General features: G+C 37.3%; 5 protein-coding genes across 5 annotated transcripts; 2 read left to right on the top strand and 3 right to left on the bottom strand.

The window, feature by feature from the left end:
• Nucleotides 1–559: 559 nt before the first annotated feature.
• On the bottom strand, nucleotides 560–4,559 carry LOC140765564 (uncharacterized). The gene is made up of 5 exons (XM_073104711.1): nucleotides 4,089–4,559; nucleotides 3,271–3,533; nucleotides 2,416–2,533; nucleotides 1,685–1,893; nucleotides 560–1,240 (listed from the first exon to the last, which is right to left on the bottom strand). Exons 1-5 carry the CDS (start codon nucleotides 4,449–4,451, stop codon nucleotides 787–789), a joined length of 1,407 nt encoding a protein of 468 aa, XP_072960812.1. The 5' UTR covers nucleotides 4,452–4,559; the 3' UTR covers nucleotides 560–786.
• Nucleotides 4,560–8,446: 3,887 nt separating this feature from the next.
• LOC140764475 (protein RGF1 INDUCIBLE TRANSCRIPTION FACTOR 1-like) lies at nucleotides 8,447–9,840 on the bottom strand. The gene is made up of 4 exons (XM_073103061.1): nucleotides 9,671–9,840; nucleotides 9,371–9,568; nucleotides 9,065–9,280; nucleotides 8,447–8,967 (listed from the first exon to the last, which is right to left on the bottom strand). Exons 1-4 carry the CDS (start codon nucleotides 9,671–9,673, stop codon nucleotides 8,713–8,715), a joined length of 672 nt encoding a protein of 223 aa, XP_072959162.1. The 5' UTR covers nucleotides 9,674–9,840; the 3' UTR covers nucleotides 8,447–8,712.
• Nucleotides 9,841–14,655: 4,815 nt separating this feature from the next.
• On the top strand, nucleotides 14,656–15,578 carry LOC140764476 (uncharacterized). Its single transcript, XM_073103062.1, has one exon. The coding sequence runs from the start codon at nucleotides 14,764–14,766 to the stop codon at nucleotides 15,364–15,366; it is 603 nt and encodes a 200-aa protein (XP_072959163.1). The 5' UTR covers nucleotides 14,656–14,763; the 3' UTR covers nucleotides 15,367–15,578.
• A 145-nt stretch (nucleotides 15,579–15,723) lies between these two features.
• LOC140764477 (putative gamma-glutamylcyclotransferase At3g02910) lies at nucleotides 15,724–16,541 on the top strand. Its single transcript, XM_073103063.1, has one exon. The coding sequence runs from the start codon at nucleotides 15,834–15,836 to the stop codon at nucleotides 16,365–16,367; it is 534 nt and encodes a 177-aa protein (XP_072959164.1). The 5' UTR covers nucleotides 15,724–15,833; the 3' UTR covers nucleotides 16,368–16,541.
• A 629-nt stretch (nucleotides 16,542–17,170) lies between these two features.
• LOC140764478 (uncharacterized) lies at nucleotides 17,171–21,155 on the bottom strand. Its single transcript, XM_073103064.1, has 6 exons — nucleotides 20,811–21,155; nucleotides 18,361–18,438; nucleotides 18,172–18,247; nucleotides 17,788–17,861; nucleotides 17,610–17,677; nucleotides 17,171–17,467 (listed from the first exon to the last, which is right to left on the bottom strand). The coding sequence occupies exons 1-6, from the start codon at nucleotides 20,835–20,837 to the stop codon at nucleotides 17,428–17,430; spliced, it is 363 nt and encodes a 120-aa protein (XP_072959165.1). The 5' UTR covers nucleotides 20,838–21,155; the 3' UTR covers nucleotides 17,171–17,427.
• Between the last annotated feature and the right edge of the window lie 830 nt (nucleotides 21,156–21,985).

Below are 21,985 nucleotides of genomic sequence, written 5' to 3' on the forward strand. Positions count from 1 at the left end.
TATATGCTTTCTAAGGCGTTAGTACTGATACAAAATTTACATTCTATTTGGACGGAGAGCAGAGAAGATAAAATAACTTTCTCTTATCTTATTTAGATGTAATCAAGAGAAGAGAAGAGAAAAATAAATTTATTTTGTTTGAATCAAGGAGAGAATAATATGATAACTATTGATACTCCCATCTAATATTTAATAAATTTAAAATAAACCAGCATAAGTTATAATATTCATTAAATCATTCTTTAAAAATAAATAAATAGATATATATATATATATATAATTATATAGAAGGAAGGTGAGGGAATTTTCTGCACTCGGGGTTTAGTATAAATGCTCCAATAATCGCGTATTTAGTTGTATTTTATTTTTATCCCACTTCAGCCTTAAAACAGAGTACTTTACCCTCTCTCCCCTCCCTGGATTAGTATTATAAGAACTCAATACTAGTTCTTCTTATTTGATTAACAAGTTATAAGTGCTATATATACAACAAATATGTCATTCTACATTACAAGATGATGGTAAAAGGGCCATTTAGATATTACAAACAATGAAGACAGACAAAAGTCTTTTGACATTTCTCAATACTAAGTGTTCGAGTTACATGAAGCCCTTCTAACTGCAGTCCTGTCGATACAACAGACACAATGCTCCTTCTCCCTCCTCTCAATCCTCAAATACTTTTGAGCATTTTTCCTAATGAACTAACAAACAATGTTTATAATGCAACACCTAGAAATTCTTTGTCAAATGAGAATCATGCAAACTTAACCTACATCCATAGAATCATAAGCTGGAGATATGATCTGATCCTACATCTGAGCACATCTTTAAGCTATCAAGATGAAAGGCAAATGATTCCGCCAACCTGGAGGCATCTTGCACCCTAAGGCGAGTACCCTGCTGCCCTACCACCACCGCTGCCACTCGCGAGGCCAGCATACCCATGCCCTTCAAGTCTGAGGCCCCTCGAAGAATACCGTAGAGAATACCTGAAGCGTATGCATCACCTGCGCCACAGGTATCCACAGGTATGCATGGAGACGGAGGGATGTATATTTCTTCGCCTTTGACACCGATGTACGAGCCTTGTGGGCCATCAGTGACTGACACTAATGGAATGAAATGGCTCAAGTAGCGAGCAGCTAACATGGGGCTCTCCTTTGAGGTCATGTCACAAAATGCTCTTGCTTCGTTGCTGTTGGCAAACAGAATGTCTGCGTAGTTTCCTATGATGTCCCTTCAGAATAAATTTTTTGAGATAAGCTGGTAAGTTTCAATTCACGTTTCATCGACATGCACTAAAATGAGGAGTTGAGACACATGCAGAAACAGAGAAATTATGCACAAAAGAAGCACTTGGTGATATAAGACAAAATGGGCCAGAACTCATACAAATATATTGAAAAAAATCCACAGGTTTCTTCTTGGCAGAACATATCGAAGTAGGAAATCTCTGTTGAAGAATTGATAAGTCAAGGCAAATCACTTCTAGTTGTAGAACATTCTTGGACAAGTAATTAGTGATTCCTTTGCTAGCTTTCACTGTTTGATGAAATCATGAAAGGAGGCTTGGGAATCTGTGCTTTGATATAAGCTTAAAGAAGAACTGTGTAATCTCAGAACAAAAGACTGACAACTTGTACGAGCAATATACCTGTGAAAAATATGTACATGAACTTACCAGAAATGATCATAACATCTCTCAATGCAGGAAACATCTGATGCCGTTACAGCAATAAGTGCACCATTTCTGTGAGCATCCTCGCAGGCTTTCTTGATAGTCTCGATTGTGTGAGGCAGTTCAAATAAGTAACCTTCTATGACTAGCATATTTGTTTTAGAGATTATGCTAGCCAAGTATTGATCATAGTCGACCGTAGAAGAAGTGCCCTTGAAGAATATGCAGAGGAAATCATTAGGTCAATAATCATAAAACAGCAAGGGCTTCTAACAAGACTGCAACAGTAAGTTCAGTGAGGAGTTATTGTCCTTGGCAAGTCCATATGAAGAGTCACTGAGGATAGGGACGCTTCAGAACAATCAATGAAACAATTGCTTCCAAGAAAAAAATAATGGGCATCTAATAAAGACATAATGTCATAACTTTCTTGTTCGTGTCACCATGGTCAAGAAATTCTTGTACATCAACAAGGTGTTAAATAATGTAATAGTAGTCCTAAATTCCTAATTAGGCATAAGATGGCTATCTAGTACATGTCAAACATGTTAATGACATACTAAGGTAATTGTTGGTAGTAAAATTGTTTGCACTACCAGCATCTGGACAACCATGTGCCAATATAATACTTGAATAATTGTATGTGTGTGACCACTTTATGCAGCTGAGTTCATTTAGATTATTAATAAAACTTAACAGACTTAGAACAAGATGTTACTTATAAAGGAGCAGACCTGATATGCAAGCATAGTTCGTTGAGCATCTGGAGTAGTAAGAACAATAACTGTTCCAGTGGTCCCATCTTTGACAGGTCTAGATAGAAAATTAACATTTGCCCGACGTAATTTCGCCCTGAAAGTTCAAAAGATATATCTATAAATTCAGCCACTTAGTATAGTCATTCTTCAATATCTTTGACACCAAATAGCAGGGGAAGAAACAAAATTTATTCTAGGAAGACACCTTCTAGGAGCTATCAATCCTAAGCATTTCATAATAAGACAGGAAAACACACTAACACAGTTATTTGATTCAAAAACATGCTCCTGTCTGGTAAAAGCTCTAAGGCCCCATTTGATTTTTGATTAAGGGATGGTTATTCTTATTATTACTCTTAAAATTCTAGAGTAGGTAATTTAATACTTGATTGTAAACTAGAATATGAATGTTATAATTATTTTAGATGTGACATAAAGTACAGATAAAATACAAATAAAAAATGAAACTCTTGATTTGATATATAAATTTAAATTAAAGCATTCTCATTTCTTGCAATTACGCAAAGCATACTTATTAAGAAATGGTTTAAATAGGTGGTAGGAGAGAGGAGGCAATTGGGAAAATTGAGCAAAAAAATTTGAGGGAAAACTATTAGTTTGTGGAATGAGGTATGTGGGTGGCAAGAGAGACAAGAGAAAGTTTTTAAAATAACTTCAGAATGCATAACTTCACATGCATATAACACAAATATTCCTAGTAATTTAATTTGAAGGCATTCAGGCTAGATGATTACAATCTCAAGATGTAGAGAAAGCACCATACAGAATATCTTGTAGACATTGATAACAATCAAAATAAATTAGTATTACCTATAGAAACCACCCAATGGATCACTGCCCACACTACCCGCCATGGCAACATTTACATCAGGACCACCGATTGACCGGCTACCAAGTCTTGCCAAAGCTACTAATGTATTGGATAGAGAACCTCCAGCAGCAGCCTTATAGCTACAACCATCCATGGCCCGCAATACGCGACCCCTCTCCTCATGATTAACTACTTTCCGTGTACCCTTCTCTATGCCTACTCTGTTCAGGAATTCATCATCAACCATGCCAGAAAAATCAACCTGATGGAACAAGAGAACTACATCATCACCTCTGTGGTTTCATATATAACATCGATATTGATAAAAAAAATATCAATCCAAGTAAAAAAAGATATATATAGAACTTAATGATAGCTTGAACTTAGTGACCATGTTCATCAACTACTTACTAGTGACTATGTTGCTGTACAGATTTACCTATGAAGAAAGAAAATCTACAATTCCCACCTAACAGAATCATGTAAATAAGCAGAAAGTAAAGCGAGACAATGTGGAGCAAGAATAGCTCAGCTGTTGGAAGTTTAAAATTATGACAAAGTACTTCCTAGTTCCTACAACACCTCAACATGTAGTGTAAACTAGAATAGGATCAAATTGAAATATACCAAGTCTTCTTAACTAAATCATGCACAATACTGTCCTTTCCTCATTATTTTCTACAATTCCATATATAACAAGTTGCATTATCGTGTTAATTGGAATAAAAAACGCTGCCATGACCTAGCGCTAGCATCAAAGGAGCACACTTTAACATAAGGAATTATGCAAGAAACCCGAGCTGAAACAAGTCCATACCATGGCTTGGCCAAGACCCAACACATCCCACCTCTCAGGAGCAACAGATGCCATCATCTCTTCCTCTTCCTCGTCGTGCTCTTCCTCCCCCTCGCTCTCGCTGCACGGATCCCTCCCCACCTCGTCTCCGCCCAGAAGACCGAAAACCATGGAAGGCCCACGACTCCGGCTCCGGGGAGCTGTACAACTACCACCCCAACGTCTCCCAAACCCGGTCGGTTGCTGTACTCCATTGGGGCTGCGACCAAGAAGGGGAAGGGGGAGCGTGGGCGCCGCGAAGATGGAGCGGGAGAGAGGAGAGAAGCGGGAGGAAGGGAGGAGGAGGTAGGATGGGAGAGCCATCGTCGCCGCCAAATGCTTCATGGAGAGGAGGGTGAGAGGAGGAGGAGAGACTCCATTGGAGGAGATTGGAGAAGGGGATGATGATGGGATGGGCGTGGAGATGAGCCTATCACAAACAAACCGGGTTTATTTTGTGGAAGGGACTTTTACACCAATGTCGAGGACTCTTTTGTAAATTTAATAGAAAAGAAATTTCTATTTAACCCCTCCATTTTACGTTATCTATGATTCTACTCTTGCTCTTCTTTTCTATGCGAATTACCCCTTTCTTTTGCCAATAATGTACACAAATACTTCGATCTCTCTCTCTCTTTTGGCTATAATTACGATGGATATAATTTCACCTTAATTAACATGATATATTATTTAATACAAGATAATTTAAATTTGATTATTTACTTTTATACGAGATAGAATTTAATTTAAATTTGATTCTTTACTTTTTATAGGAGATAGAATTAATTTAATACTTCTATAGGATATATCATTTAATAATCAAATTTTAGTTTAAATCAACCTTAAACAATTGAGAGATATATGTAAGTAATTAAAAATTAATTGAAGGCATTCATTTAATTAAACTTTCCTCAAGTTAACTATAAAAAGATATCAATATAAAAATATATACATTACGTTCAGTTAAATAGCGTCGACAACTTAGAAATTATAATTTAGATATAGGCAATCACATTTTGAACCGGTTATAAGACTTTTTAGTGTTCCTATTATCCTCTTATCTCTCTTTATCTTAGAAAGATAAACAGATACGAAGGGTATCGAAAAAGAAGAACTAAATAATATATTAACGTGATAATTCTAGAATATACTTGATAAAAACTAATGTAATATGGTAAATAATATAAAAATTATAGTAGATATCAATACTTAAACATAAAATTAGTAGATACAGAACAGTGGTATTCAGGAAATGGTGATATAGGAAAACAATATCCAGGTAAAAATTCTACCAGAGATCACACTTCTAGTAAATTGACGGAGGGAGCTCTAACACTACTGCAACATGCTCTGCTAAATACAAACAAATAACATGAAATAGAAGAACACATGAAGGCTCCGATGGCTTACTCACAGCTTAACATACAAATATGAAAGTAGATCTGCTCCCTTGGGAAAGCTGTGGAACCCTAAGTTAGTATTAGTCATCAAATCCTCTCTAGACAAGGAAAGATCTGCAAACCTGGGAAAACAAATATTTCCAACACATCCAATGCATCTTCTCAATTCTTCAGTGGGTTGATAAACCTTAGAAACAGTCATTTTGGAATAACCAGTACTGTTGTTATCACTTGCTCCGTAAGTAATGCAAGAAGCTGCATTTTCGCCTCTACATTGAGCAACTCAATTTTAAATTCAGCTTATTATGCTAGGTCTGATATCGCATGAGCTAGTGCACGGTAATATGCTATTATATTCTAGCGTAGTTCGAATCTGATTTGATTCGAGTGATTAGTGAGTTGGATCGTGATAAAATATTTAAATCTGATCGGCCTGAAAAGTCCGACTCGAATCTGGTTCGGCCCGTTCGATAATGATCACTTCTACCGATAAGGTAGAGAAGTATTAACAAGCGGAACATGATCAAGCTAGGGTTTGCTCTCAGCCAGCACCGACTTCAATTTACCGAGTTCAAACATAAGGCGAACCAGAAAAATCGAATTAGCATCTTAGCTCATGTTCGAGTTCGATTCCAAAAGTATTTGAGCCAGGTCATGTTCATCTCATTTGGCACCTCTAGCTTAGCTTAGCGAGCTGTGTCAGGGACTTGGCTTCCAATTCCTTTTGAAAAAGAGAAGATGAACAAAAAGAAAGGAAGGATGTCACCTTCAGCAACTTGGCTTCCAACTGCTCAACAATTGCACCACTTTTTTAAGCATCCATGCCTAATCATCACTCCTCAAACCAATTGGTGCCCATCAACCTAACTCCACTCACACACCTTTTTGCCAATGTACATATATATATATATATATATATATATATATATATATATATATATATATATATATACACAAACACAAAGCACAAATTAAAATTAATCTCCATTAGTTTCATCCTTTTCAAATTTAGGCACTTAATCCTCTCCTAATTCAGACTAAATTATAATCATTAGGATTTTTTTCAAAACTAATAAGAATTTATTAGCACCAATATCATATATATATATATATATGACAAATTATAGTTTATCCGCTGTAGTTTAACATGTTATTTCAATTTTAGGTACTTAATTCTCCCTTCGTCTAGACCAAATAGTAATCATTTAAATTTTTCGTCTAAACTAATTAATAGTTTATTAGCACCATATTTTTTTATATAGATAATTAAGACTATTTACATTCTAATTAATAGTTGACAAGCAATTATAAACACACACACACACACACATATATATATATATATATATATATATATCAAATACGAAATATTTTGAGCAAAAAGTTTTTAAATTTTAGTAATAATAAGATTAGTGTATATCTTGTATTGAGTATGAAAAAATATTTAAAATTCAAAAAGGAAAAATAGAGTGCAAATAATCCTATCAACTATCAAGTGACAGGACACATATTAAAGCAATATTAAATCAAGCAGGCAACCAAAATGGAGCAACCTTAAAATAGTATTAACTTTTGGCATTAAGCTAACCCGTGATCTATATGGGCCCTACCAACCCACCTTTTGGATAATTATACTTTAATTCTATCAAGTATTATTATTATTATTATTATTTTTTTTTTTAACATAGAGATACCCCATCTTTTAATATTATAAAATAAAAATAGAAGAGTAAGTTCGTCGTAATGAAATATTAATATCTGAAGTATTTTTAATAGTTTAAAATATTTATTATTTTTTTAAAAAAAAATTAGAGAGAATATTCTTATAATAGCTTATGACATCATAAGCCACGCACATAATATAAAGTTGGATATTTGTCCCCCTAATAATAATAATAATAATTATTATTATTATTATTTTAAGTTGGAGCTAATGAGAAGCCTCTTTAACCGTAATATTCGTGTATATTTTTGTCGTTGGGTGGTGAATCTAGTGAAAGATATGTATATATATATAGAGACTTGGTGTGATCCACATCCATCTCCACTGTCTACTCAATGAGAATTTTATTAATAAGAGTATTATTTTTATATTCAACTTCCCTATTTTTTTTAATTTTTTTTAAATAGTTTGATTTAATTTTTAACCTAACATCTTTAAAAATGCTGCTACTTTTTTTTTTTACTTTTACCTTAATTTTGAAATTAAGTTTGTTTTATATCTACAGTTAATTAAACTAATCTATATAATACGTATCTATTTATAAATTAATATTAGAGTATTTTTAAGATATTAAAAAAACAATAAAATGGAGTCGTTTGATGTGCGAAATACCTACGTACGTCTCATGTCATGTTGGCTTATTAATTGATAGTTTTAAGCCTTTAAATAATGGAATAATATATTTCTATAATCAATGTGTTATGCTTCAAGCCATAGTTTATAGTTTGTAGAGGAGAGCCGTGCGGAAGTACAAGTCTCTTCCAACAACCTTGACCTGATGGAATCCATCCGTCCGGTTCCAATCGGACGGCGAGAACAACATGTGAGCGAGATCAGTCAACGAAGGCGGGCGGCGTCTCACGTACGTCCTCCCCTGCCGTCCAATGATAATGCGACACGTAAGAAAGTCGTGACGTGGCAATTACGCAGGATTAGGTGTTACGTGACTCATTTTTGCTGTTTTATTATTCAGGTTTTAATAGTAAATAGGGTTTAATTAAAACAAACAACCTCCTTTCAAAGTTTAATTAGTAATGCTCAGGATTTACTGTAAATTAATACGTTGATGTGCATCGAATGCCATGTTTTAAAGTTTGACTTAAACTAACAAGAATTATAATATTTTAAAAAAAATAATTCATAGTAACAAAAATAGCTAAAATTGGTAGGCAAGCACCACAACCCATTAATGTAAAATAGCATCTTATTCCATGGCATCCATAGAAACCCATCATCAACACCTCTATTAATTCTTTCTCATGAGTAGATATTTACATTTACTATTCACAATTACGATCTCCTATACTAATATTAATCATATGAAACACCACAAACCTAGCTATTATGACATATCTAAAGAAGTATCTATACCTGAATCCTGAGAGAGAGAGAGAGAGAGAGCTAGGGAGATTGGGTGGATCTTAGCTGCTTGTACTTTGTGTTTCATACTATATAGGGATATATGAGAACATTGTTGTAGTAGTTAAAATTCCAGTGTAAGACTTCCAAATGGGGCTCTGCGTGGAATTCCCTTCCTCCTCTTCGCGCTGCGGAAGCCGGCGGCGGTCGGCGGCGGCGGCGGCGTCGAAGGGGTAAAACTTTGCACCACGCTGCTCTTCTCGCTCCCGCGGCTCGTGCTCGTGTAGGACTCGTCGGAGTCCGACGCAGCCGTCATTGGTTTGTCCCAATTCTTCTTTTTCTTCCTTTTCTTCTCGTGGCCATTGGACGTTCCGGCTATCTGCAGCATTTCATCAAACACGTTGGGAAAAGTACGAAAAGCTTGATCACAACCTGCTCGACGTAATTCCAGATTGGGGGGAATAGAGAGAGCGAACCTTGCAGCCAAGGGAGCAGAAGCGGAAGGAGTCCAGGAGGCTCCTCTCGCAGACCTCACAGGTGTTCGTCACGCCCTTGCCGGGCCTCGGCTGCGGCCGCTCGTTGAGGAAGACGACGCGGGCACTGTTGATGATATACGTCTGGACTCCAGTGATGTCCAACACCTTCTGGATCTCCGACACCCTGATAACATCGTGGTAGGACGACCTCCTTATCTGCGAATAAGACGATCTTATTTTCCAACATATCCATCTATCTTTTTTTCCTTTTCCTATTGACGAATAAACTGAGAGCCAAATTCGTACCTGAATGGCTCGGTGGTCACGATGGTAAGACGCCAAGCAAAGAGAGCAGAGAGCTCCATTCATGCAGTCGAGGCAGTACATGTTGCACTCGCTCTTGTGCGACTCCGCATGGACTTTGCATCGGACGAAGAATCTAGTCGACAGCAAAGGCTTCAGCCACGGCGGCCATCTCTTCTCCTCTTCCATCCATCCTCCTCCCTGTTCCAATCCAACAGCACAAAAAACAAAATTTCACAAACAGATTAGAACCCAGTTCCAATCCACCAAACAATTCACCAAAATGAAAGCCAAAGAGCCCACCATATTCCTCCTGTTCTTGAGCTTGAAGCTGGATTCGTGCTCTATCGCCAGTTTGGCGAATTGGGTCTCCTCTGTTTTGCTCTAAAACTTCTCCTTGGAAAGGGGGTCTTTCTTGTAGACTTAGGAGATAGAGAGAGAAAGAGATGAGAGAGCTGCGTTGTTCTTATCCGCTTAAAGTCAAGCCTAAGATGGCGTTAATTGCAAGGAAACCTCCTCTCACTTTCTCCTCTGCAATTAGTTTAGTCCTCATTATTTGTAATGGCCTACTTTCTTTTTTGCATTATTTCTCCATCAATCCTTTTCTAGCATCTAACTGTAGCCATATAAATTTCCAATCCAATTGCAAATATAACCAAGGTAATTAGCAATATAGAACAATGGCATTAATTGCCATCATTAATTAAAGGCATTAGCTATGTGTTAGCTTACCTCATGACAAGATATTTCTAAAGGAGCATTTATATAGTATGTTACCAAGAAATAGAAGATGGAAGGCTAAACAAACAAATTATATAGTTGGAAATAATAGTTCCTAAGGCCACTCATCTGGAAGTCCTGGTCAACTTTGATTCTATTCTTCCCTGTTGGAGAAAAAGTTTGAAATTCTTTTTTTTGTATGTGAAGCAATTGACTAGTACTTTGATGACCAAATTGTTGGACCAAACTTTAAGCTTCCAATGCCCACAAATTTTGGTCACTCTACAATCTAAATGAGTAAAAAAAAACTTGAGATAGATCCAACCTAAGCTTGACACAAGTTATGATTTTTTTTTAATTAGTTCTAATTGTGAAACTTGTTGGAGGAGGTTGAGTCTCCTATATTTGGTGATATATATATATATTAGCATAGTAGATCAATGAAATTGTGAGTGATAGTGTTCTTATACTTATGTTTATAAAATTTGAAAGGATAAATTACAGTTTATTCTATGTGATTTGGCTCGATTTTAATTTATTCTATATAAAGTTGCAAGTGTTAGCTATAGTATGATTTAATAATAGTAAGAGTAGTTTAGTTATTTAACAACTTATTTATGGTAGAAGAATATTAGCATTAATAATTATATGAATAATTCATCATTTATACCGTTAATTTTAGATGAAAAATCTAATGTGATCTAAACTACAGATGATAAAGCACTTAAGTTTGAAATACAAAATTTAGAATCAATTTGTGAACTATTTGCCGATTGAAAGAAAAAATGCACATATTTTGAGATAGTATCAGCCCCTAGTTCAACGAATAAGCCGCCACTTAAGTGGGACGACGCGTGTAATCCTCACTCACCACGATAGCGGCCGGGGAATACAAACTTATTCCCCCCCCGATAAGGCGATAAAGAGGACAATACATGCGCGATTCTTGGAATAGGAGAGCGAAACTATCCGGGAATCCTCCTACCTAGTGGAGGTGGATAGATTTATTTATTCATCCCTAGTGCATCTCATCGCACGACACGTCGGATAACCTCGTCCTTGCGTTGAGATTTGATGAGATTTATCACCAACTAAACTCGTGACATGTTGCTACGATTTCTTTCTTCTTTTTATTTATTATTATTTTTTTTATGAAAATGGTACCTGCTATTCAAACTACACTTGAAGGAGAGTCAAAGCTTGGAGTGAAAAATATGACTTTGTAAACGGGTTAAGCTAGTCATATTTATTCCAATCCGCTTATGACTTAATTAACTTATTTATAATATAAATAAGTTAAATTAATTTAAATAATTTGTATCACTCCATAATTTTATTATGACCCATATAATATATTTAATAAATAAATTATATTTGATTGTTTATATTTGTATTATCATAACTCTTATGAGTCGGACTCGACTCAACTCGGATTCTGATAACCTGACCCAATTGATACCCTACTGATGCGTTAAATAAGAATAAAAGTCAACTCGGAGGAGAGAAAAGAAGTCGTTCATGGGAGCTCAAAAAAAAGTATTCTATGCTTACCTAAATGAGCAGCCCGATTATACTCTCCGTAGGTATGAATGCTGCTGACGAAGTTAATTCAATAACATTTAGCTTGAAGGAAACATCGTCTTCTTATGGCTCTCAGAATAGTAAATTTGGACAAAATCCAGAGACGACATTGGCATAGATTTCTGTTGAGCTAACGTGACATCTAGTACCACGTGGGATAATTAATTGGCTAAACTTCATTATTTGCTCCTTGATTTATTCAACTTGTAATGCAGGTTGTCATGATCTGGATTTATATTATACAATATATTAATATGCTTATATTGATGGTGAAAGCTTTTATAAGACAAAATTTTATAAACTCATCAAACTACTTTAAAAACTTAAGTTATAATCACGGACCAAACCTATGACCTGAATCTAGCCCATTAAGTGAAGGACATAGCGATAATTGCGTCCAAAAATGAACGGGGAAGAGCAGTATTAGATGTCTATGATAGATATATTAGTGTGCATTCAAGAAGATCTATGTTTAACTGTAATGCACTACTGCTCACTGATGATCAATAACCATGCATGTAACCTTTTATATGTTATGCTGTCAGGATATAAATATTATTCTAAGTGCAAATGGCTTTTCTTCTTTTTTAAAATGAGGGAGGGGAATCCATTTTGGCTGATTGTTATTGCAAAATGTCAGAGAGATGATGGGCTCAAATGAATACAAGTGTGACATTTTTAGTCCAGAGTTTAATAAAGAGTTCGTATTAGAATAAATCCACGAGGGTGCTCATATAATGACAGGGCGAAAGCTTGGATCAATGTGGTTGTCTTGGTGAGATGGGAGGTTTTATCCTCACCCACCAAAGGATTATTAGATAGAATATTAGAGCATCTCTTTGGAGAATTAGGTTAAGATCACGTTCCTTCCTTGGAATCCTTGATGGTTTTCCTTAGTTTAAGATGGACCTTCATATGATATGCTTTGTTAGGGGATAGGAAACACCATGTGGAACAATAACTACCAACCAAACCTATTTTGAATGTTTATAATGATTCCTTATATATATATATATATAATTGACGTTTTTTTAATAAAGAAATACTTATGGTGAAGGTTTTTGTTTAATATGATATGCATAGTTATGAAAAAGGACTAGCCCGTCTAGTTGGACAGATAAATCGACCATCAAACTGGTGCAATTTAACTGTAATATTAAAAAGTAAAAACAAATCCATTGATATCAGTAGAGTGATTTAACACATGTGGGTAATAAATTAACCTTGATATGATACTAATTTTGTTGTGTGGGACAGTGAGACTAAGTTTCTTAGGTTCTGTTTGGTTTGAGATTAAGTCTCGAACTTAATTACTTTATTTTTTAGTCTTAATTTTTTTTAAAGTAAATTTAGTTAGATATAGAAAAGATAAAAATATGTTTAGTTATTCAGATAACCCCTCTAAGCTCAAAACAAGCCGGGGGGCTTAACTACCAATTCACAGCATTTTGGATGTTTAAAAAGATACCTTTTTTCTTACATTTGGATCTTCTGTTTTAGATTATTCCATTACTGTAGATGACCACTCTAAAATATTTGTACACCTATAACTGAAAGAAAATAAATATTGTTAGTATATTGTCTGACGATTTCTTATTGATCTTTGAACATCATAAAAATTCAAAACATACTTTACCAGAAGAAGCCCGGAATATGTTTTACCCCTTAAAAATTTTACTGTCATATTTTCTATCTATTTTAACGCCTTAAAATTAATACTAGTTTGAAGAAGAAAAAAAACACTTTACACTTTAAATATTTACCATTTTAATTACGAAGTCACCCTAAATTTTCTTTCGGAATAAGTATTTATTTAACAAAGATTACTTTAGTTATGTAATCGATATAGGTCGATTTATCGAGATCAATCTAAGCAGATATTATTATATGCAACCCAACCCAAGAGAACGATTAAAACGAGTAGAATCATAGGTGTATGTACGTGATTGGATACGTACGCTGGCATGCATTCGAGAAGCTTCGGTGCGCTTGAATCGATCCGACGGACTGAGTTGGACCCCGCGGAATCGGAATACACCTATCTGACATGATATTCGCTCACAAAGAATACGTGTGGCCATGGGCCCCACCCTCCCCCTCCTGACATGTGATGCAGAGGAGCGGTCCTTTTACTTGGTCTAATCATCACCCACACTTTCGGGTGCAAAGAACGAAATATATATAGAGAGAGAGAGATAGGGGGGAAGAGACGTTCGAGTTTACCTCCGAAGCCCAGCCGTTTGTGGGTCACCTCACTCAGTCACTCGTCCGACGTCTCGGAGTGTTCCAGATCAATAAAGCCGGATCCCACGGATGGTCTCGTAAACCGTGCGACCTGTCCGCCACCAATCGCAGCCCTCCTCCCTCTTAGGTCGCAATCTCAACCGTCCGTCCTTAAAACCCGGGAATCGTAGCGCGGGCGGGCGCACACGGAAACGATCTCCTCTGGGATCGAGTGGGATCTCTCGGCCGCGTGATCTTTGAGGAATTCTTGATAAGACACGACGCTCTTCCAAAATGACAAAAATACCCTCGTGAGTGTAAGTAGAACATAATCATCAACGGTATCAAGATTTAGTCTTTATGATATTCCAACATATGTAGGAGAGGATTAACTCCATTATCTGGATTAATCTACGATCTCTCTATCAATAAATAAATATACTAAACTTTAGCCTAACCAAATAATAAGAATACTGGCCTAACAATGTTTAAAAAGAATTATCTAATCATCACTAACTTTTATGTATATTAGCGTTCAACACTAAGGCCCTACCACTTCATTATTGCAGTGAAATTTATTGTGAAATTGAGGGGATATATATAACGATAGAGCAACTATAGTTCCATCGGGAATATAATCCCATCATGAACAATGGTTTTGGTGCTAGCCATACCATGTCCATGAGCACGAACCAATGGAAATCCCCACGTTTGATCACGTGGCAGCATCGTTATTTAAAGCAAAAACGAAGGGCTACTGTTACCTCTTCTCCGTTACTGTTCCGCTTTAGAGTATAAAAACGGTCAGCCCCTCTCCGCTCCACTCCACGCCCATTGCGGTAACCGTTTCGGAAGAGGAACCAACGGCTGTGATGAAGGGCGACCGCAGATCGACGGTGGAGGAGCTACCTCTCTGGAACGAGGAAGAGGAAGAGCCATGGCGATGCTGGAAGCACCAACCCCAACCCCGTTACGCCGTCTGCCCCACTTGCCTCCGCGACCGCCTCCTCCTCCTTTGCCCTGGCTGCGCTAACGTGCGCCCGTGCGCATGCTCCCCCTCCACCACCTCCCCCTCCTTGTGCTCCTCCTCCGATCTCGCCAGATCCACCGGCGCCTCCTCTATCGGCGTGGTCGGGAAGCTCACGAACCTCATCGACAGCGAGGCGGCATTTCGGCGGTCGAGATCGGTTGGGGTTGTGATCGAGCGGTCGGGATCGATCTCCGGCAGACAGGGGAGGGAGAGGCGGCGGGGGTGGCTTTTACCGTGGCCTTTCTCGAGGGCGAAGGAGCCGGAGGTAGTGGTGCTGCCGAGGTCGACGTCAGTCGTGGTTGAAAGTACCCCTGGTTCAATCGGAGGAGAAGGGAGGTGGAAGGGGTGGAATCGGTATCTCGCGAGCCCGATGAAGGCGTTCCGGCAAAGGAAGTCGGCGAAGGCGAGAGTCGCGCAAGAGCGCTCGCCGCTGTGCCGCGGATGAGAACAATGGAGTATAAATTTACTCCATTTTTTTATTTTGTGTGTGTGTGTGTGGTTATTTTGTTTAAAATTTTGCTTAGCGTGTAAATATTTTTGGGAATATTTTATTTGAGGTTCAATGGATTAGAATATGTTTGAAAGCGGTAACGGGTTAAATTGACAAACCCGTCCAAGATTTGACCCGACCCAACTACCCTAATAGAAGGCAAAAACGAACACGTTTCTTCTTTGTAATTACCATATTATTTAATTGGCTCAAACAATTGCGAGGGTACTATCGTCATTTCGTTCCGAGCCCTCTACACCACGATTCCGCGAACCAAAGAGATGTCACCAAGTCCTATAAAGAGGCGGAGACCGTAGCGCAACTCACCACCTTACATCTACTACCATCCCCAAAGAAGGAAGGAGAAGAGAGAAGAGTACACCTACCTTTCTTCTAGGGTTAGATCGGAGGGGAGGAAGAAGATGGTGGCTGGATCGAATGCGATGGATCGGAAGCTGGTGTTCACCTACGGGACCCTCAAGCGAGGTTTCTCCAACCACGGTCTTATCCAGAGCCTGATCTGCTCCGGCGACGCCGTCTTCGTCGGCGCAGCCGCCACCGCCGGCCGGCTCCCCCTCGTCTGCGGGCCATACCGCGTCCCCTTTCTCCTCAACCTGCCCGGCGCCGGGAATCGCGTCTCCGGCGAGCTCTACGCTGTCTCCTCCCGCGCCCTCGCCCGCCTCGACGAGCTCGAGGGCGTCTCGAGGGGCCACTACGAGCGACTCCCTATCTCCGTCGTCGTATTCCACGGCAAGGAGGAGGTGGAGCTGGAGGTGGAGGTGGAGGCATACTTCGCGCACCGGAGCTACGCTGCGGAGCTGTGGAGGAGGAGCGGGGAGCTGGGATTCGGGGCTTACTCGGACGCGGAGGCGAAGGGATACGTTAAGCGGAAGGACCGGCCGCAGGACATCACATTTCTCGACCAGATCAGGGTATTCGTCGCCTCGCATAATTAGAATCTCCCTACTAGAATTAGGGATTGTGATTCTCTTCTCTTTCCTATTCCGAATTTGCCCTCCTCACTGCAGTGCTTTGGAGGAGCTATGTAATTTGAAGCAGGGGTAAACTTGTCTTTCAAATAAGATTATGAAGTGTTTAAATGCAAGATAATTATAATTTTCACATAAAAACTCCTCATTTATTCTTCTTCGTGAGACATTAAATAGTTAAAAAATAGAATCAAACCTCAATAAATAAATAAATATTCTACGCATTTCGAATCCCAAAGAATTGACCCAAATCCAAATATACATATGATTTTCTTATTTGTTATCCAAATAAAAAAGATAAATCTTATAAAATAATAAATCGTTTGGGGCCCTTCCTCGTCCATGATCATAAGAATACTAAGGTCTCAATCAACACATCAAACCATTACGTGGAAAGCAAAGTCAACTATAATTTTAAACCAGAATTGCTAGGCCATGCTTGAGGGAAGAATTCTTCAAATTATAACATATTGCGGCGACGTCGACCTTCTACCTAATCTTTCTACATAGACTATAATAGTTAATGGGAAAGCAAAGCTTTCTTCCTTCTAAATCACCTGGCCTGACGAATTGAATAAGACACCGCAATAGAAGAAATTCCTATGTCCAGAGTAAGAAAATGTCATCAAAGACCACATGACAGCAAGTGGAGTTGGACGTTGCTGAAGTGAATAACTTTCACATAGAAAAGAAATTTTGGTACAAAAAAAAATGATAACTACACTAAGACTATCACATTTTTACACGGAAACAGCACGAATTCTTCGGTATGGTCTATTAACACTCACTGGTTGCTGTTATGAATGAGTTCCATTATAGAGTAACAAATTGTGGCATGCTGTAAGATTTTGACCATCCTGAGGAATAAGTTACAGTTGCTTTTATGAAAAATGAAGAATTGTAGCTTGATGACACATTAAACAAGAATCCTTAGGCCATCGATCAAACTGCTTGTCAGTTTCTATAGGTAACTTTGTGCAAGAAAAGTCGATGTAATTGATAAAGGTTCACGCAGAAAGAACCTGCACTATCGATCAATCGGCTCCATATCCATCAGTTGCTGTGTCCTGAAATCGAATAACTATAAATACGAGGTTTGTACTTCAAGAGTAAAGTGCATGTACCAGTACACCGGCCCCAGCTCTACTATGCTAAGCACTGTAAGCAGTAATACTTGCTTCAGAAGATAAAATGAACTTAGATGCTTACCAAATTGAGTGACTGATACCAAGACCATTGCAGGTAAGGATCATTCCTTTGAATCTTGCAAGGTACTCCTAAACGAAGGGAATGCAATTAATCACAAACAAGAAATGTGATGTCCGCAAATCAATAATAAAAATGCAAAGTTGTAGTTGCAATCACCACTATCAGATAAGATCCTTACCCGTAAGGTGTACCTATTGATCTCATAACTACCAGATATATCGTACTCGAGTCGAGTAGCTGGATCGCTCAATACTGCAAACATTCATAAGTACACAAGTCAGGCTTTCCATTTTACGATATTATTACAGCATCCGAAACACTTATCTCAGCTATCTCTTGAGGAAACCATGTATAGAGTTATTTCTTCAAATGAACAAAATGTCTTATATGGAACAAATAGAAACCAAATACTCTTAAAACTCACATGTACTAGTGTGCATGCATACACACCACATAAAGCAAGAAAATAAACGGAAAGGCAGCCCCAACAGCTAAGAACCAACAAGGGGAGAAGGAAAATCAAGAGATTCATCATAACTAAGGGAGAACTTATAGAAGTTACCCTTGTAAGCTTCATTGATCTCCTGGAATTTTGCAGTAACAGCACTATCGCCCTGATGCTTGTCAGGATGCCACTTCTACGAAAGAACAAAAAGATCTAATGCTTGTTATGCTTGGGATTTTCCCATTTTATCTACTAGTGAATGTAAAAAATTGTGAAGGTCAAGCCAGAAAGTTAAAGATAACTCACCAATGCTAATCTTCGATAACTCAATCTAATAGTATCATCTGTTGCATCATAATCAATCTCCAGAACTTTGTAGTAGTCCTAAAATAGAATGCAGCTTAGATTAAGAACAATTTCACATAAATAGAATATTCTAATTCGCATCCCTAGATCAATATATCATGAGGGTGGGTACTACATTAGTTATATACTTCTTCAAATTAATAGATCACATGTATAGTTCTTCAAGATTAAATAGCCTGAGAATATCAGAGCTCACTCAAATAATAATGGATATTAGTGGATTTGATCATCAATAACATTATATACTGTGTCGTGGAAGTCCATCAATTGGAGCCATCAATCAGCCTAACTCTTAAGAAATATTAAATCCATCGAGAGGGAAACCACTAGTTACAAATTCATAAAATCAACCATCTTCAAATTATCCCTTCTTTCCAAACTTGCACTCAAAATTATAGATACCTCAAATAGAATACCAGTATCGATGCAAAGATTCTTTCTTGTACTTTCCATGCTTGAGAAAAATTCGCTCGTACCAATGTGATTTTGATTGGCTACCTCCAGATTATTTGTACAAATAAGGTTACCCATGGCCTTATATGATTAAACAAAGAACAAGATGAAAGAAAATTTAGATTTAAAAGGGATATGTTTAACTAACCAAAGTTCACGATTCATTGTAATTGGGATATGAAATAGATAACTAAGTCTTATCGCCATTGAAATTTGTTATGACAGTTAATGGTTTATCTTTGACCAGAATATATTGACATGGAAAATGACAATAGCTATTTGGGCAAATTTGAGTAGCAGTGATTGTGCAGAGGTAGTCATATTTTTTCAAAACCTATAGAGGCAGGTTGTCTATAAGTAACGATAATGCCATCTCCTTTTCAATCAACTGAAACAATTTATGATTTAGATGAGAGATTTGTAGGACCTGTAGGTCAACTTTATGCTGCATCTTAGAAGAACCAAATGCATGCTGGTAGTCAGAGAAAGATCTACCTTATACTAAATCCATCAATTAGGATAAAGGCATAGTATTGTACTATTTCAAGGCATGTCTACCTAAATCCTGATGGGCTAGAGGATGAGGTAAAATCACAGGTAGTTTTATTTGAGATCCATTTTATAAATGGGCTTGCACTGGAATTGATAAGTAAAATTACTGGAAGATGTCTTAAAAGGTTCCAAGTTCCAACAGATTGATAGTAAAAGTGCAAAGTATATCGAATTGAGAAAAGGGAGATGAAAACTGTGAAAGATCACACAATTCATTACGATAACATTGACTCAGAAATTGGTCGATTTAGATAAAAAGATTGCACCAACTAAAGCCATCATCAATTAATTTAAGATTGGATCCCTGATTCTACACCACCTTCCCTGTTAATTCTTTAGACGTCAAAACTGCAGCTGTAATAGTGTCAGTAGAATAAATAAATCCCTTTTGAGCAACCAGATACAATTTGGATGGAAATGATTTGTTATGAATCTTATGATGTTATTCCATATCAACCCTCAGTGGTACTTTGAGAAATTTAGGATAATAGATGGTAAATAATATGAAATCCGCCTCTCCTACTAATTACTGAGCACACAAATTACCATTGCATAGAAAGTCTCACAAGTGAATCAATCAATCACTCAACCACTTTATAAGATAAAAAAGAATGTACTGAAAACCACAAACAACCATAGAAGGCATGACAAAAAAAAAAAAACATTTGTCCCAGCCACCATGCCTTGCAAACAACTTGGGACCCTTTTGGCTCATTGTAAGAGATGCTACATCTACAAATGCAGAATCTATCTTTAAAACAAATTGTTTGGTTTAGTGAGATAGGAACATAATATAACACCTCTAGATAACAAAGAAAGCTCATATGTAGAATCTTAACACTCCCATTGTTTTTGAAAGGATCTACTTTTTCTTCCTCTTCGTTTTCTAACGAGTGTATTTCAAAATAAACCATATAAAGATGATTTCAAGTGAGCTCTGAAACACAAGAAGCCAAACTAACCGCAAGAATTTATGAGCACCCTAGATGTAACGCAAGTCCCCAACTCTCTCTAAACAATGTAGACATATGCAACCAACCGAAAAATAAGTTTGGATTGGAAGATGCAGGAATGACTCGAAATTCTAATGCTATCGGTATCCTTGGCAAGTGAACAACTCCAATTTTTGGTCCATTGATCTACAAAAAGAGAAGGGCATTAAATCGGTATCTGTTACCTCCCAACTGATCATTACGAATATCTATACAATTTAACAGAAAAGCCATATTCTTTTGATTCTTTCTCTACCCCAATCTTTATATAAGATCTCAGATGACAAAAAAGCAAACACCTTTAATGCACAACACCTAAATCGAAATAAGAAAAAGAAGCACTCATCAACCAAGCCAAAAATTGAAGTGGCTGCGAACCGGCAAAAGCTTTACCTTACACGGTTGGTCGGAGCCGTCCATCCTCCACTGGATACGAAGGCCCGATCACATACTTCATAAGGAAACCTCCGGCTGCGGTCTCCGATTAGGGAAGCGGAAGAAGATATCTTTCTACTCCTTTTCTTAAAACTAAAAAGATTACTAATCGCCAAAAATAGAGAGGAGAGAGATCAGAATTCGGATATAGATTTGGTCTATCGATTTGGATAAGAATGTGGAGAGGTTGATGATGCGGAAAGTGGAGACCACCTTCCGCTTCCTGGGATGGTCGGTTCGGGGGAGAGGAGGGTTTGACGGTTCGATTTGGGGCTGTTTAAAGCCGTCTGATGGGGATCGGACGGAGGAAGAGAGATCTAGAGTAACACGTGGGTAATTCGGCGAAGATATTGAGGTGTTTGAATACATATGGTGATCATTTTGCTACGCCAATTCTTCTCTTCTCTAGAGATTAGAGTGTTAGAGGCGTACTTTTCTTTTTCTCCACTTCTAAAAATATTATTTATATTTTGCTTTTGATATTTTTCTAGATGCATAGATATTTCTTGTTGGTGATTCAATTTATGGGGATTTTTTTAATCTCAAAATTATAATTAAATGAAGATAAAATTAGTTCTATAAAAAGGATTCTTTTAATACTCTAAATTGTACTTATCTATTTTTAAAGATTTTATGGTGTTAATTTACATCCCTAGCTAAATTTTAGAATGTCTTTTTGAAGTTTTTTTTAATATCATTTGTAGTTGTTATATTTTTAGTTTATATGCAATTATCTTGACGTACATTAATTTTAATATAAAATAATTTTAATAACTTTAACTAATAAAACAATTATTAAAAGTTGTCAAATTTCTTTAATCTCTTTGCTAATTTTTTTAGTTAATATATTTTTTTATTTTAATAATAAAATATAGAATGTGTTTATATTTTGAAATAATTCAGGATTGGTCGTTGTGTGTCACCACCACCCACCTATCCTACACATTCGATCAAGATGCACGGGGTCTTATCATCTAACCGTTGGTACTCCGCATCTTCACGGAGAATTCAATTTCACTGGGTCTCGGAGACAACGGGGCAGTCATTGTACTATTCGTGCAGGTCACTACTTATGCGACAAGGAATTTCGCTACCTTAGGATAATGAGAGTTTTACCCAGGCTTCCATTCAAA

The sequence above is a fragment of the Typha angustifolia genome, chromosome 8, assembly GCF_048772165.1.
Source record: "Typha angustifolia cultivar Huaian chromosome 8, ASM4877216v1, whole genome shotgun sequence".
NCBI lineage: Eukaryota > Viridiplantae > Streptophyta > Magnoliopsida > Poales > Typhaceae > Typha > Typha angustifolia.